This window comes from Mesoplodon densirostris, chromosome 18, assembly GCF_025265405.1.
Source record: "Mesoplodon densirostris isolate mMesDen1 chromosome 18, mMesDen1 primary haplotype, whole genome shotgun sequence".
NCBI lineage: Eukaryota > Metazoa > Chordata > Mammalia > Artiodactyla > Ziphiidae > Mesoplodon > Mesoplodon densirostris.
In genome coordinates, this window is record NC_082678.1 from 6166393 (window position 1) to 6182110 (window position 15718).

The 15718-nt window shown below is 47.6% G+C and overlaps 1 protein-coding gene across 1 annotated transcript; it reads left to right on the plus strand.

The window, feature by feature from the left end:
• Positions 1–6952: 6952 nt before the first annotated feature.
• Positions 6953–9594, plus strand: EIF1 (eukaryotic translation initiation factor 1). The gene is made up of 4 exons (XM_060082378.1): positions 6953–7144; positions 7853–8016; positions 8161–8262; positions 8716–9594. Exons 1-4 carry the CDS (start codon positions 7114–7116, stop codon positions 8758–8760), a joined length of 342 nt encoding a protein of 113 aa, XP_059938361.1. The 5' UTR covers positions 6953–7113; the 3' UTR covers positions 8761–9594.
• The last annotated feature ends 6124 nt before the right edge of the window (positions 9595–15718 follow it).

A 15718-nucleotide genomic window follows, 5' to 3' on the forward strand; every position in this document is an offset into this window, starting at 1 on the left:
TTTTATTTAACCCATATAATCCAAAATATTATTATTTCAATAAGCAATCATATAAAAGTTATTGAGATATTATACTTTTTTTTTTTTTTTGGCTGCATTGGGTCTCCGTTGCTGCGCACAGGCTTTCCCTAGTTGTGGCGAGCAGAGGTTAATCTTCATTGCGGTGCACGGGCTTCTCATTGCGGTGGCTTCTCTTGTTGCAGAATAAGGGCTCTAGGCGCACGGGCTTTAGTAGTTGCAGCACGTAGGCTCAGTAGTTGTGGCTCACGGGCTCTAGAGCGCAGGCTCAGTAGTTGTAGTGCATGGGCTTAGTTGCTCTGCAGCATGTGGGAATCTTCCCAGACCAGGGCTTGAACCCGTGTTTCCTACATTGGCAGGCAGATTCTTAACCACTGTGCCACCAGGGAAGCCCTACATTAGCTTTTTAAAAAATAAAATAAAAATAAAAATAAAAATAAACCTGAGGAGGTATGGTCTCTGTCCAAGAAGACTGTCAAACACACCTGTGAGGTTCTCCCAGAGAGGGACCAGGTGTGAACTGACCTCCCCACAACAACATCTGATGCTCTTTACTCCATCTGGAATGTCTACCCCCACCCCAACCCCACCCCAGGGGACTCCTACTGCCACGCTCAGAATGCAGCACCCTCTGTGCACCTGTGCCCAGCACTTCCTCGCTTCCTCCTGGGCCCCTGGCTCGTTGGGGGCATCTTCTGAACCCTGCCACGCTGTGAACTCCCTGAGGGTAGGTGCCAGGTCTGGCCCTTCTAGGCTTCCTCTGCACTTCATCCTCCCCGCAACCAAGTCTGCAGTTCGCCCGCCCAGGCGAGGGGAACCAGGGTCTCTGGCCTGTACCTCCCTTCCTAAGCAAAGCTGCCTCCCCCTCATCCCAACCACAGAGGGTCCTGCAGGACTTCCAGAAGGAGGAGGAAGGAGAGGAGGGGAAGGAGCAGAAAGCAGGAGGGGGAAGGCAGATGTTCTGCCAGCAAAGAGGGACTGAGCAGGAGTCCCTGGCAAGCGGAGGAAAAGTGAGAACAAGAAGAAAGCCTGGCGGTGGGAGGAAGCGGCAGGGGGCGGGGGGATGGCTGGAGGGGAGTAAAGCACACTAGGCTTAAGGGTCCAGCTCCATGAATTTTTACCACCAGGATCAAGATCGAGATTGTTTTCAGCACCCCATAAGGGTCCCTCGCGTCGCTTCCCACTACACACCCTGGGGCAGGGGAGGTTGAAGGGGTGATGTATCATGAGCGGAACCCCAGCTGGGGGCTAAAGCACATCTCACAACAACCCCGTGCAATCTGGGTCAGTGCTGCAGCAAGCCCAGGTCTGCCTCCTTTTCCAAGTAGTAAGAATAGCAGACTTTATTCACTGAGGAGGGGTGGGGGGACATGATTCCCATCATGTACATACATACGGGTAGCTCCCAAATAAGGAATGCAAGAAAGATCGCATTTATTTGACTTTCTTTCAATCAAGTTAAATCCTGTGCCAGTTATCCCACCAGCTGCCCAGAAATCTGACCTTGGATGTGACAGGGCCTCCAGCGATCCCCAGGATTCCCTCTAGGTCACGGGGTTTTCTGTAGCACCAGAGCTACAGGGAGGCCGCTTGGACCAGATCAGCCATCTGCCTTGGTTACCATGGAGATGCCTATTTCCCCAGAGGATGTGATCTTTTCCTGGTGGGAGATTCTGCTGCTTCCATGCCAGGTTCAGAGCCCTGGGGAATCTTAATCAAGGCTGAAGGTCCCAGGAGTCCCACACAGCCATGCCCTTGCCATGTCCCAAGCTCAACCTGGAGAGGTGCCCACCTCTGTCCCCCCATTCTCAGGGACTTGCTCCTGTCCCCTGCTGCTCTGAGCTCTCTCTCTTTCCCTTCTCTGCTGAGAATCTGGCATAATCTACTTAGTGATTTAATAACATTACATTTTTATCCTGTCACACTTATTTTTCTCTTTAAATCTCCTCAAAAGCTTAAGAGAGAAAGTATTCGTATCCCTTTGTGCAGATGAAAAATATGGAGGCTGGGAGACTAAGTCACCCAGGCAGGAAGAGGTGGGGTGATACTCAGATTCAGGTACTCCAGAGCCTGTGCTCTGGGGTCAGGACTCGGAACAAGGAGTGCGGTAACAAACAAGCAGTATTATCAGCAGGCACAGATGTCACTTTCAGACAAATTTGTCCTGGCTCCATCATTACTCTACAAGCTCCCCGGGCTGGGACAACCTCCACACTAGGTGGTGGACTCTTTTTAATAAGATTTTTTTTTTGATGTGGACCATTTTTAGTCTTTATTGAATTTGTTACAATACTGCTTCTGTTCTATGCTTTGGTTTTTTGGCCCCAAGGCATGTGGGATCTTAGCTCACCTACCAGGGATCAAACTCGCACCCCCTGCATTGGAAGGCAAAGTCTTAATCACTGGGCCACCAGGGAAGTTCCTGGATAGTGGACTCTTATAGACCCTCCTTGGAAATGTCCCCAACGGGAACACAGAGCTACAGACTTTAGACCTGGAAAAGGCCTTAGAAATTACTGAGTCCTCCTTCTAGGGGATAAAATGGAAGCCCTGAGAGGCAAACAGGGTCGCCCAGGAAGCTGGTGGTAACCAAGAACTGGTTGTCCCACTTTCCTAGCCACCTGCCCCTGGCCTGGCCTCTGAACAGTAGGCCTGCCAAAGCAAAGCCTGTGTGTGTTTGTGGCAATAACTGTTTACAGTGCACGGAGGTCAGGTCTTGCACCGGACACCAGGTCCCTGTAAGAGGAGCTGGGGAACGTGCTTATCTAGGGCCACCCTCCCTGCCCTGCACCAGGAAGCCAGGTCCAGGAGCTCCCTTTAGAGCCCAGAGTCGGACCTCTGAAAAGGATCTTTTCTCAGTGCTTCACCCCAGGACTCTCTAAGAGGGCGGCAGAGGTTGCAGCCTGGAGCCAGGGGTTGGCCATTCCTAGTAACTGAGCAACTATGAGACAAGTTGGGACCTGAGATTCTTTGCTGCAGTGTTTGCACCTGAACAAACATCTCCTAGAGCAACAAAATGCAAAGAAACTAGGAGGGACTAAAAATAACTGCATGTATGCACAGTTGGGGCAAATTCTGGACAACAAGATACAAAAAGACCAAAAACCCAGCTGCCACTTCTGAAGACCCAGGAGCAAAAGCAGGGTACTGCGCATGCCCCCTGCACTCAATACCACGAAAGGGGTGGGCAGACCCCCTGAGCCGCCCCTCTGGCCCGACCCCTGGACACACCCGTACCTCACCCCGTATAGGGAACCAGCTCGTTTTTGCTTGTTTTTGCTCCCCCCTGCTGCAGCAGGGCCCCCAGTGAAGCCTTGCCTGAATTTCTTATCTGGCCTCTTATCAATTTCTATTGATTAAGGAAGGCCGAGAACCCTAACTGGTAGCACCTACAATGCCTGTTCATTCGACAAGCATTGAGCACCCACTGTGTGCAGGCACCTACTGCACATACACAGCAGAGGAGAGAGGCACGTACCCTATTCTTTTCAGCTCACAGTCTAACAGAGAGATAAATAAGGGAACTGGCAAAGCCAGACCACGGCATGTCCCCTGTGCCATCACACAGGGCCCCACGCTTCGAAGGGCCCTGTGCTTGGCTTCATGTTCTGCTGTCGCTGTCTTCAAATTCTGAAGCATTTTTGAACAGAGAGCCTCACGCTGTCATCTTGTACCAGGCCCAGCAATTTATGTAGCCAGTTCAAGGAACAGGCAAGCAAAATGCAGTGTGATTAATGCCAAAGAGAGGAAGCGGGGGCACAGAGAAGACTCCCGACTGAGTCCTGGAGGATGAGTGGGAGACATCAAACAGAGAAGAGGGGGGAAGAAAAGGGACAGGACGTACAGACCCTGCAATGAGAAAGACCGGGTGCTTCGTAGAACGTTGTAGAATGTGGGGAGTGGTGACACACCATGAGGTGAAGGGGAACGAGGGCCAAGAAAAGCCAAGATAATCCTGAAGAGCAAAACAGAGGAGCTCATGCTATTGGGCACAGAGACTTCTTATAAAACTCCTATAATTGAGAGATTAGGGCTCTGGAATAAATAGAGCAGTGGAACAGAACAGAGAATCCGAAAACGAACCCATGCATAAATGAAAATATGATTATGATAGAGAAGGCAGGACAAATCAGGTACTAGCCAATAAATGGTGCTGGGACAATTGGCTATCCACATAGGAAAAAGAATTAGACCCCTCTCTCACATCTCACACACACACACACACACACACACACACACACAATTCCAGGTGGTTTAAAGACCTAAATGTGATTGGGAGATTGGGATTGACATATATACAGTAATATGTACAAAATAGATAACTAATGAGAACCTGCTGTATAGCACAGGGAACTCCACTTCGCTGTAGAGTAGAAACCAATGCAACATTGTAAAGCAACTATATCCCAATTTTTAAAAAAAGACCTAAATGTGAAAAAGCAAAGCTTTAAAACTTTTGGGGAAAAAAATCAAAAAAAACCGGGTATCTTTATAAACTGGAGGCAGAGAAAAGATTTCTTCAATATGACATAGAAAGGATCTTTTCCTAAAAGGAAAAGATAAGCTGGACCACATTGCTATTTTAAATTTTCTTATAACAAAACATGTATGCACACTGGGGGAGCCAGCTCTGATTCATTCACTCTCTCTCCCCAATCCCCTTTCAAGCACAGCCATGTCTGTGAGTGTAGAGGTTTCCAGGTGGAGGAAAGTTGTGTCCTTAGCTTCTCAGACTGGGATGGGTGTGAGACTGGGACGCCCATGCCTTCTAGCCATGGTTCCCCAATTCCTGATATCAAGGAAGCCAGATGATTATTCAAAAGACCACTTAGTAAATACAGAATCAAAAAAACTATCAAGAAAAATGGTATAGATGATCTTACTTGCAAAACAGAAATAGAGAGACACAGACATAGAGAACAAACGTAGGGAAACCAAGGGGAGAAGGGGGGGTGGGGGGATGAATTGGGAGACTGGAATTGACATATATACACTATTGATACTATGTATAAAACTGATAACTAATGGGAACCTACTGTATAGCTCAGGGAACTCTATTCAGTGCTCTGTGGTGACCGAAATGGGAAGGAAATCCAAAAAAGAGGGATATATGTATACATATAGCTGATTCACTTTGCTGTACAGTAGAAACAAACACAACATTGTAAAGCAACTACACTCCAATAAAAATTAATTTAAAAAAAACTATCAAGTACACCCAGCTTTTCCTCCTTTGGGGTTTTCCATATGATGGGCTCTTTCTCTTTAAGCATCAACTGGGAAGTCACCTCCTCAGAGGCCTCCTGAAGCCCTTGTTGTGATGTGCTCCAAGGACAAAGAACAAGATAAACTCAAAGGGCCAACACCTCTGGAACAGAGAGTTACCGGACCCTTATCACCCTGTCACAATGAGACCATTGCAACATCTCTGAGCTTTCCCAAGCAGCATGCCTTGCTCCTTTCCCATCCCATATAAAGGAAGGTATTCATCCCACTGGAAACATGTGGACCCTACCCAATTGGCAGGTGACTCACAAGTCCCTGGCTATAAAAACAGACAAGCAACCCATGCTCATCGTCGACTTTCCCTGGCTACCAGGAAGTCGGCCCACTGTTCTTGCAGCGGCCCTTCTCTTTAATAAACTCTTCCTTACATTCTGCCTTGTGTCTGGAAATTCTTTTCCAACCCATGCTCAGACCATGACACTTGTCACTCTCTCATGTCACCTTATTTACTTCTTTCTTGGCACCTGTCACAATCTGTCATCTTATTTATTGTCTCTCCCTCCCATTAGACTCCACTGGTGCAAGTGACCCTGACCATCAAGAGACATAAACCCACAGTCCTTGGGGCCAGCATACATTTTTCTGTTTGCCTTGCACAGTGTTTTTCCAAAATTAAATTTATTGGCAATGTTTAGAAATCAAAAGATTTTATAGAAACATCTGAATTTCAGGGTTCTCTTGAAAAAGAAGATCTAGCACAATGGGCTGGAGCCGCTGCAGCCTCTGATTTTCACCCCAGCGCTCACCACACCCCATTACACCACGCTTGGCTGTCTGCACTCCTTTACCTTACCTCCCTGGCCCCTGGAAGCCTTTGGAGTCTAAAACCACACTAGGTACCCCTGCAACTATAAGCATTTCAATTAATAAATTGAAAGTGCAAGAAAGGTTGACTGTTTTGAAGGAAATAGTTCAACTAAGCGCTGGGAAGGCTCAACCCCACACAATTTGTATGACAAAAGTGCGTGAATTCTTCTTGGCCCCCAGAACCAGCGTTACTCTCCCTTGAACTTGTGCTAATGATCTGGGCATTCTTTCCTTAGACGATCTAAACGATACGTTTAAAGTAGATTAATCCATTTTTAGATTAGATTCATCTAAATGATAAATTAATCTAAATGATAAAGTTAAGGTTTTGGTTATACTATTGTACGTTGAAAAAGTGCCGCCCTAAATCTGTTACGGAGCAAATCTGTAAAGTAGGGAGTAAGTGGGTAGTCGGGTGGGTATGAGATAGTGGGAATTTGTCGTGCTTGGGAGGGTCAGCATCTAAATCCCCTCTAAGGAGTGCCAATCTACCCCAGGAAAAAACCCTTCCCTGCAACAGGGTCAAGAAGGCGGAACAAGCCAGAGAACATAGGGTGCAGGCGCAGAAACCTCCGTCAGTTGTCTGCACCGGCCAGACACCTTCCTCCAACACTGCGCAGGCGCCTAGATGAACCAACCCTTCCCTCCCCCTTCCATCTCTCCCCTAGTCAAGAGGACGCCCTCCCGCAGCACACAGTTCCTGCGCAAGCGCCGTCCCGCGTCCCCGCCTCCGGACCAATTGGAAGCGGCGGCGCCCGGGCGCAGGGGGCACAACGCCGTGGGTGGGGCCTGCACGTGAGGGCAGCGCGCTGGCGTCACAGGGGCGGCTACATAAGTGAATACAGGCACCGCCCCTCCGCCCCAGTCCCTGAGCCGTCGCCGAGGACTCAGCAGCCTTCCCCTCGAGCCCCTTCGCTTCCCGACGCTCCGTCCCCCCCGCCTGCCTTCTCCAGCCGCCGCCTTCCGCAGGCCGTTTCCACCGAGGAAAAGGAATCGTATCGTATGTCCGCTATCCAGAACCTCCACTCTTTCGGTAAGTCCCGGAAAGGTCCCAAGAGGAGGAAGGCCCGGGCGGGGCGCTCCGGATCCGCAGCCAGGGCCCGGAAAGCTGCTAAGCGTTCCGTACCTTAGTGAACTTGGGTAGAGGGGAGATGTCCGGGCTCGCAGGCAGTGGGGCCGCGGCCTGGGCCCTGGGATTGGCCCCTGAGCGCGACCGGAAGGAGCGGGCGGGAGGTCAGCCCTTGGGCGGGTCCGACGTCTCGGGTGGCGCATTTACTAATGGCTCCCTGGCCTCATCGGGCCACACCCGCCCCTCCCGCCACCCTTTCGTCACATCCCATACGTCACCGCCGTTGTCACGGAGCCGGGAGGGAGAGGCGGTGCCAGCCATAAGTGACAGCTGCGCGCGCCAATGGGGCGGGAAGCGTGGCCCCGCCTCGGAGCTTGGGTTCCGGCCGGTTGCATCAGCTGGGTGGGGCGCCGCCGGCCAACCCTGGCTCCCCCGACATGTGATCAGCTTTCGAGGGCGGGCCTGGGGCAGGAAGCCCAGACTTTCTCCCGGACTGGGGAAGCCGGCCGTCCCGGACTGACCTGTTCGAAGAGAGCCAACAAAGAACATATCTGATCTGACCAGGCCCTGACGATTTCAGTATCAGTTTCTGCACACGGAAGAGATCCAGTGGGAGGGTGGCAGTGGGATCTGAGCACAACAGCACTAAACGAGCTTGACCTTTATTCCCAGACCCCTTTGCTGATGCAAGTAAGGGTGATGATCTGCTTCCTGCTGGCACTGAGGATTATATCCATATAAGAATTCAACAGAGAAACGGCAGGAAGACCCTTACTACTGTCCAAGGGATCGCTGATGATTACGATAAAAAGAAACTAGTGAAGGCGTTTAAGAAGGTAGGTTTTTAATGAGATTGTAGGGAGATCGTATTTACCTTGCCTACATGGGGCTGCTGTCCTGTATTACTTCCTGAAAAGGGTTATTAGTGGCATTCAGGCCGTTGCGCTGCCTAACTTGTTTTGCCTGCATTGTCCTTGCAGAAATTTGCCTGCAATGGTACTGTAATTGAGCATCCAGAATATGGAGAAGTAATTCAGTTGCAGGGTGACCAGCGCAAGAACATATGCCAGTTCCTCGTAGAGGTGAGTTGTCACTTCCTGTTAGTACATTTGTGCCTCTGCCCTGGCTAACTAACCTGAGATCTGCCTAGTCTAGTCAGTTTCTGCTGGGGACATAGAAGTTTGTTTTCTAAGGCTAAGCCAAACAGTTGAGTTTTTGAAGTTCATAGACAAAATGTATTCCTGAAAGCAAGGGATTTTTGTCTGCCTTAAGTTTACTGTTTACATGGATCTACTTTAAGGGTGCAATTGCATGCAGACAGATACTAGAACAAGCAGGATGTCTGGTTGGCTGTTCCTAAGTGCTAAAATCCTATTACACCATTGGTGGTTAACTGAGTGTACCCTGAGTTGAGAGCATCTGGGCTCTGGGACTTCTCTTGACCAGTGTAGAAGCAGGAAGACAGGATAGTTGTCATCAGAAATGGAGGCTGTAACTCTATTTCCTCTTTAAAAGTGCCCTTTTTTCCTTTGCAGATTGGACTGGCTAAGGACGATCAGCTGAAGGTTCATGGGTTTTAAATGCTCCTGGCTCAGTGACGCTTAAGTGAGGATTTCCATGCAATGAGTAGAATTTTCCTCTGTCCCTTGTCACAAGTTTAAAAACCTCACAGCTTGTGTAATGTAACCATTTGGGGTCCGCTTTTAACTTGGACTAGTGTAACTCCTTCATGCAATAAACTGAAAAGAGCCATGCTGTCTAGTCTTGAAGTCCCTCATTTAAACAGAGGTCAAGCAGTCGGCACCTGGCAGTGTCCAGCCTGAAACAAAGCAATAACAGTGATGTTTCAGCCAAGTCCAGAGCCCTAAGATCACAGACGGCTATGTCTGGCCAGAAGCTCCTCAGCAATCCCTCTACAGACTTCCCTGCCCTAAGAGAATGTCGCCACCTGAACAGCCCTCGGTGACGCTGAGAGTGGAGGATGGGGTGAGGCAGCGACGCCAGCTGTACTGCTAGAGGGAGTCTTTGGTCATCAGGGGGAAGATCCCCTGGTAGCTCCAAGGTGACCAGGTGGGCAGAGCTTAGAGCAGCCACCTTCCTTCTGTTGAGGTGACAGGACAGCTGGCTTGCCACCAAGGTCTTTTTGCCCAGACATAACCCTAGCTGATCAGTGTCCAAACTAGAATGTGAGGCCAACCTTCTATCAAGAGTTAAACTTTTGACAAGGGAACAAATTTCAAACCGACGTATCAGTCATGTAGCTGTAGAGCTCGCAACTTACTAGCAACAGCTGCCCAATGCCATGTGAAGTAACAAACTGGTTTTTGGTTTTGGGGGGGTTTTTTTCCCCCCTTCAGTTTTAATGTTATGTAATGTATTTAAACCCTTATTTAAATAAAACTTGTTTTCAGAAACACCTGACTTGCAGATTTCTGTTTAATATATAGTCATAGTCAATCTTGTATGTGTGGAGGAAGCACAGAAATGGCAGTAGAGGTTACTTGTGCACCTGCAGCTCCTCAAATGGGGCCTCAACCTCTTAATGAAAAACTAGTGAGCTTGTCCCTCCACGTGCCCCCCCACGTCAGCTGTCCTGTAAGCATTCAGCCAGAGCTGTGCTGTCCCATTAATCTGTCCTGAAAGAAGGTGCCGCTTGGCTGGTAGACACTTGGCCAACTGCCTGAGTGGTTTAGGGGTTGTGGAGGAACTTGCCTTGTGAGATGCCAGCAGGGTTGGTTTGGAAATCCTTGACTTCCCTCCTTAACAGGTCTTAAGGACTGGGACAGAATGATAAACATGGTGTGCAACTTGGGGTAATCCACAAACCCCAGAAAAGGCATAACGAAAGTACTTTTTCTAGAGGATAGGTTTGTAGTATTAAAAATCCAGTGACTAAAATGTTGGAGAAGCTGATACTTAATGTTGAGAGGCCATCCCTTGACAAAGGGCAATGAGCAGTGAAGTGTATCAAAGTCTGCCCTTAGGGCCATTCTATTAAACACAAAATCTTCCGTTTGTGGATTATGAACTGGTCAGACTTCAAACTCTGAGAATGGTCATTAGGAGTCAACCCTTCCCCTCTTGGTTGCCGGCCAATTTTGTAAATAAAGGTTAGCCTCCCACATAGAGGCCAACCTGGCGCCAGGGAGGTGTGTGTGGAAGAGGACCAATGAGATGCAGGGCTGAGCCAGTGGTAATTGCCCTGAAAAGATTCTAACCCCAGAGGCAGAGGCTTGTAACCCAAGATCCTACAAAACTGATTGTGTTTAATAAACAACTTACCACTTGGCTCCAAATGAAGCGGCGTTGTTCAAATTATTTGAATGATACTTTTAAAAATCAGAAAGATCTGACTGTTAACCAAAAGGGCTTATAGGGGCTTCTATTATAGAACAACCTAGGGGCCAAACCCACAGAAGACCACAATCAGAAGATGGGATGAGGGGCTTCCCTGGTGGCGCAGTGGTTAAGAATCCACCTGCCAGTGCAGGGTACGTGGATTCAAGCCCTGGTCCGGGAAGATCCCACGTGCCAAGGAGCAACTAAGCCCGTGCACCACAACTACTGAGCCTGTGTCTTAGAGCCTGTGAACCACAACTACTGAGCCCGCGTGCCACAACTACTAAGCCCACGTGCCTAGAGCCCATGCTCCTCAACAAGAGAAGCCAGTGCAATGAGAAGCCCACTCACCACAATGAAGAGTAGCCCCCACTCGCTGCAACTAGAGAAAGCCCGCATGCAGCAGCAAAGATCCAATGCAGCCAAAAATAAGTAAAATTTTTTTTAATCTGTTTAAAAAAAAAGAAGATGGGATGAAACAGTAAGAGAATCCTGTGCCGTTGGTGTGCTGGTCCTGTGCTAGGTTGTTAACATCTCTTGTGGATATTAAAGACCTCCAGTTCTCCAGAAGGGGACTGTTCTTTGGAAAACTAGCAACATCAGTATTCAATCAGCTGTCTGGAACCAACCAAGACAAGTATCTGAACATAATGGCAAGAGGTTTGTGAACATTTTTTTTTCTTTTTTTTTGGCCTCACCAAGTGGCATGAGAGATCTTAGTTCCTCCTGACCAGGGATCAAACCTGTGCCCCGCTAGTGGAAGCTTGGAGTCTTAACCACTGGACCGCCAGGGAAGTCCTGGTTTGTGAACATTCTAATCAAATTGATGTGACTTGGGTGTATCTCAGGGAATGAAATAATTAAGAAAGGCTAGGGACTTCCCTGGCAGTCCAGTGGTTAAAAATCCATGCTTCCACTGTGGAGGGCACGGGTTCAATTCCTGGTCGGGGAACTAAAATCCCACATGCCGCCTGGTATGGACAAAAAATAAATACACAAATGGGCGTGCCCCCCCCCCCAGAAAAAGCCTAATTGTCTCCATTTGATAGTTAAGAAATATGAAATGTGGAAATTCCCAAGGCTGATAGGTGGTTGCACATTTTCTAGAACCCAAGGCTCTCCATTGCTCTTCCCACCAGGTGACCTAAATAGTTTATTTTACAGAGGTTGCATGCTTGGTATATGCAGTGAAGCATGCAAGGAATCGTGGGCCTCAAAAAGGCTAGTCAGACACCCTGTGCTTGGGATGCTGACCCCAGATAGGGGTGTGAGACTGGCACACAGCTGTGACACAAGGCAGAGAGGGGTCAAGGCCACCAGTGGCTTTACCAAAGAGCTGCAGGATCTCTGAGGATTGGGAAATCTTCCCCACCTCCATAGGACCTCCCATAGGACCCGGGAAGGCTTCATAAAGGAGGTGCCATCAGAAGCAGGACATTCCAGGCAAAGAGAAGAAGTCAAGACCCAGGGGTGGAAGCACCTATAGTGTGTGCGGAACCCATAGCTGGAACAAAGGCTCTGCATAGAGCAGAAATAATTCAGTACTGCCTCTCACTATATGCCAGGCCGGTGCTAAACGACTCATTTCACAGTACGGACTCAGTCCCATGGTAAACAGATGCAGAGAGGGAATATAACTTAACCAGCAAGTAGGTGGGGAGGAGGGGGTGGAGGAGAATAACGGCTGGGGGGAAGATTGGTGTGAGGTCAGAGTGGGCTGAGCCACAGGCTCAGACGTTTTGATGTTAATATGCAAAAAAAAATCACAGGAGGGCCTCCCTGGTGGCGCAGTGGTTAAGAGTCCGCCTGCCGATGCAGGGGACACGGGTTTGTGCCCCGGTCTGGGAAGATCCAACATGGAGCGGCTGGGCCCGTGAGCCATGGCCGCTGGGCCTGCGCATCCGGAGCCTGTGCTCCGCAACGGGAGAGGCCACAACAGTGAGAGGCCCACATACCGCAAAAAGAAAAAAAAAAAAAAAAAAAATCACAGGAAAGAATGTCTCCCAGGGATTTCCCTGGTGGTCCAGTGGTTAAGGGTCCGCGTTCCCACTGCAGGGGGCACAGATTCGATCCCTGGTTGGGGAACTAAGATCCTGCATGCCATGCAGCTCGGCCAAAAAAATAAAGACTGATTAGGAAGATGATTAATAAAATTTACGGCCAAAAAAAAAAAATCTCCCACCTCTCTGCTCCTTAGTTCCTTTCTCCCTCCCCCAGTTTTTTCTCTCTGCCTCATCCTTCCCCTCTCTTCCTTCAGTCTCCCTGCCCAGCCCAATGCTCACCCTCGGCAACAGGGACAAGCAGGGCCAAAGACAAAATGAAGGCAAAATGCAGACTGGTGAGCTAAAACTACTTTAAAACCTATTCGATTTTTAATCTATAAAGAGGTCAAAGAAACCCAGTATATTCGTGAACAAACATTGTACCAGGAGGCTCTAGAGTTGACTCCCTTCCTTGTTTACCAGCCTGGGTGATACCCCCTTGTGGCATCAGTGTCAAAACACTTTACTATTAATCTGAAAAAGAATGAATATATGTATATGTATAACTGAATCACTTTGCTGTACACCTGAAACTTAACACAACATTGTAAATCAACTATACTCCAATAAAGTTTTTTTTAGAAGAATTAAATTTTAAAATCTATATGGGAGGGACTTCCCTGGTGGTCTGGTGGGTAAGACTCTGCGCTCCCAGTGCAGAGGGCCTGGATTCGATCCCTGGTCAGGGAACTAGATCCCACATGCATGCCACAACTAAGAGTTCACATGCCACAACTAGGAGTCCACATGCCGCAGCTAAGAAGTCCACATGCCGCAACTAACACCCGGAGCAGCCAAAATAAATATTTTTTAAAAAATAAAAAATAAAATCTATATGGGAACAGAATCTAAAAAAGATTGAATATATGTATATGTACAACTGAATCCCTATGCTGTACACCTGAATAACACAACATTGTAAATCAACTGTACTCCAATAAAATTTTTAAAAAAGAATTAAAAAACAAAACAAAACAAAAAACTACTGTCACAATTACTTTGAAATTAAGAGCTCCTTGACTAATTTTTAACTTTTAGGAAGACATTATTTCAAAATTAGCCTATAATCTGAGGCTTTAGTGATTTCTTCTCTTGCACTCAACTCCAATTAAAATATTCATAAAATGCACTGTTCTTGGGGGAACCTGTTGAAAATTCAGATTCTAGGCCCCTCCCAGGACAATTTAGCTGTACTGGGTATTAGCTAACCAGTGCCCGGGTCCCAGCTACTTTTCAAGGACCTACAGAAATGTCTAAGGACTGAAGAAAAATGCATCATTTCCAAAATCTGACTCAAAAACTGCAAAATCAGCATAATTGTTTAAGACTACAAAAGCTAACATTGTCAATAGCTGCAATATAATTCTTATATAACTATATGTAAACATAATAAAGGTTCTAGAGAAAGAATAATATTATTTTTAACAAAACTCAGATTTGTAAAATTTATCAATATGTTTTCAAAAATGTTACAGAATTTCTTCCTCCCTCCTCAAAAAAAAAAAAAAGTTACAGAGAATGTATGTCTATATGGCCTGTGAGTACATTTTATTCATTTGGTATGAGGTGTGACGTAGCCTCGGAGGATATTACAGAGGCCTACAAACTCCAGGAAATGGCCCTGCCTTTAGGGCCAGAGATTCTGATCCAGAAGCTCTGAAATGGGGCCCAGGAACCTGCCCTTTAACCAGCATCAGCCAGTTCCTATGGGAGGGCCACAAACCCCATGTGGGAAAACACTGCTGTGGCTAATGGGGAGATATTGAAGAAACTTGAGCAGGAGAGAAGCATCAGCAGAGCTAAACTTCAGGGCAAGTAATGAAGAGTATTTTATCTAAGGGACTTCCCTGGTGGTCCAGTGGTTAAGACTTTGCCTCCCAAGGCAGGGGGTGCGGGGTCAATCCCTGGGCAGGGACCTAAGGTCCCACATTCCTTGCAGCCAAAAAAACAAAACACAAAACAGAAGCAATATTGTAACAAGTTCAGTAAAGACTTTAAAAATGGTCCACATCAAAAAAACTTTTAAAAATGAGTATTTTATTTATTTAAGATGGTAGAAAAAGGGGTGACCAAGGGTTACCAGCATCTGAGAAACCAACCCCTGAGACTTTGTGAGAGTTCATGTATAACGTACGTGTGTGCATTTTCTTCAAGACCTTCCATAGCTTTAATCAGATTCTTAAAGGAAGCCACTACCCAAAACAGTTAAGAATCTCTGGCCCATGATTTCCTCCCAAGACTTGCAAAGCCCCAGGGATTATCAAAGGTTTTCCAGGCACATCACTACAAGCAGTAAAAGTGCCTATTTCAATATCGATTTTTAAAATTAATAACTATTTAAAATATTTAAAAATAACTCTGAAACAGAGCGTGTGTTGAGCAGAAGGCGCACACAGCGGCCAGACTCTAAGGCGCTCGGAAGCCCACACACGACTCATTCGCTGCACAGCCACTATCACCAGCCTTCATCCAGCCACAGCCATTCAGATCGTTGCGAGGTTCAAATTGTCTTTAATCTTGGACCTTTATGGTTAATTTATACCCAGAATGGACAACTGGTTGAAAACAGGAAGCATAGGGAACGCAGAGGTTGGAAAATGTTAATGTGGGAGCATAAACGTGACAGTCATTCTGTGCGTGTGTCAAGTCATCGATTCTCACTCCATTTCTATGAAACAGTAGAAAACAAACAGGACCAAATCAGGTGCAGGGAGATTGTGACTTACTTAGGTTCCATTGTCCCATAATGGAAACAAAGCTAAAGACCTGCTGCTCAGCAGCACCTGGGAGCTTGTTAGATGTGCAGAATTTCAAGCCCCACAGTAGACTTACTAAATCAATCTTTTTTTTTTTTTTTTTTTTTGGCTGCGCTGGGTTTTCGTTGCTGTGCGCGGGCTTTCTCTAGTTGGGGCTACTCTTCATTTTGGTGCACGGGCTTCTCAGTGCAGTGGCTTCTTTTGTTGCAGAGCCCTGGCTCTAGGCGTGCAGGCTTCAGTAGTTGCAACGTGTGGGCTCAGTAGTTGTGGCTCGTGGGCTCTAGAGCGCAGGCTCAGTAGTTGTGGCGCATGGGCTTAGTTGTTCAAGGACATGTGGGATCTTGCTGGACCAGGGATCGAACCCGTGTCGCCTGCATTGGCAGGCGGATTCTTAACCACTC

Bases quoted from the DNA above. Each gene is read 5' to 3' on its own strand.
- EIF1 (XM_060082378.1), top strand. From the start codon at position 7,114: ATGTCCGCTATCCAGAACCTCCACTCTTTCG. The intron at 7,145-7,852 runs GTAAGTCCCGGA...CTTTATTCCCAG, and splicing joins CCAGAACCTCCACTCTTTCG to ACCCCTTTGCTGATGCAAGT. The intron at 8,017-8,160 runs GTAGGTTTTTAA...TTGTCCTTGCAG, and splicing joins TAGTGAAGGCGTTTAAGAAG to AAATTTGCCTGCAATGGTAC.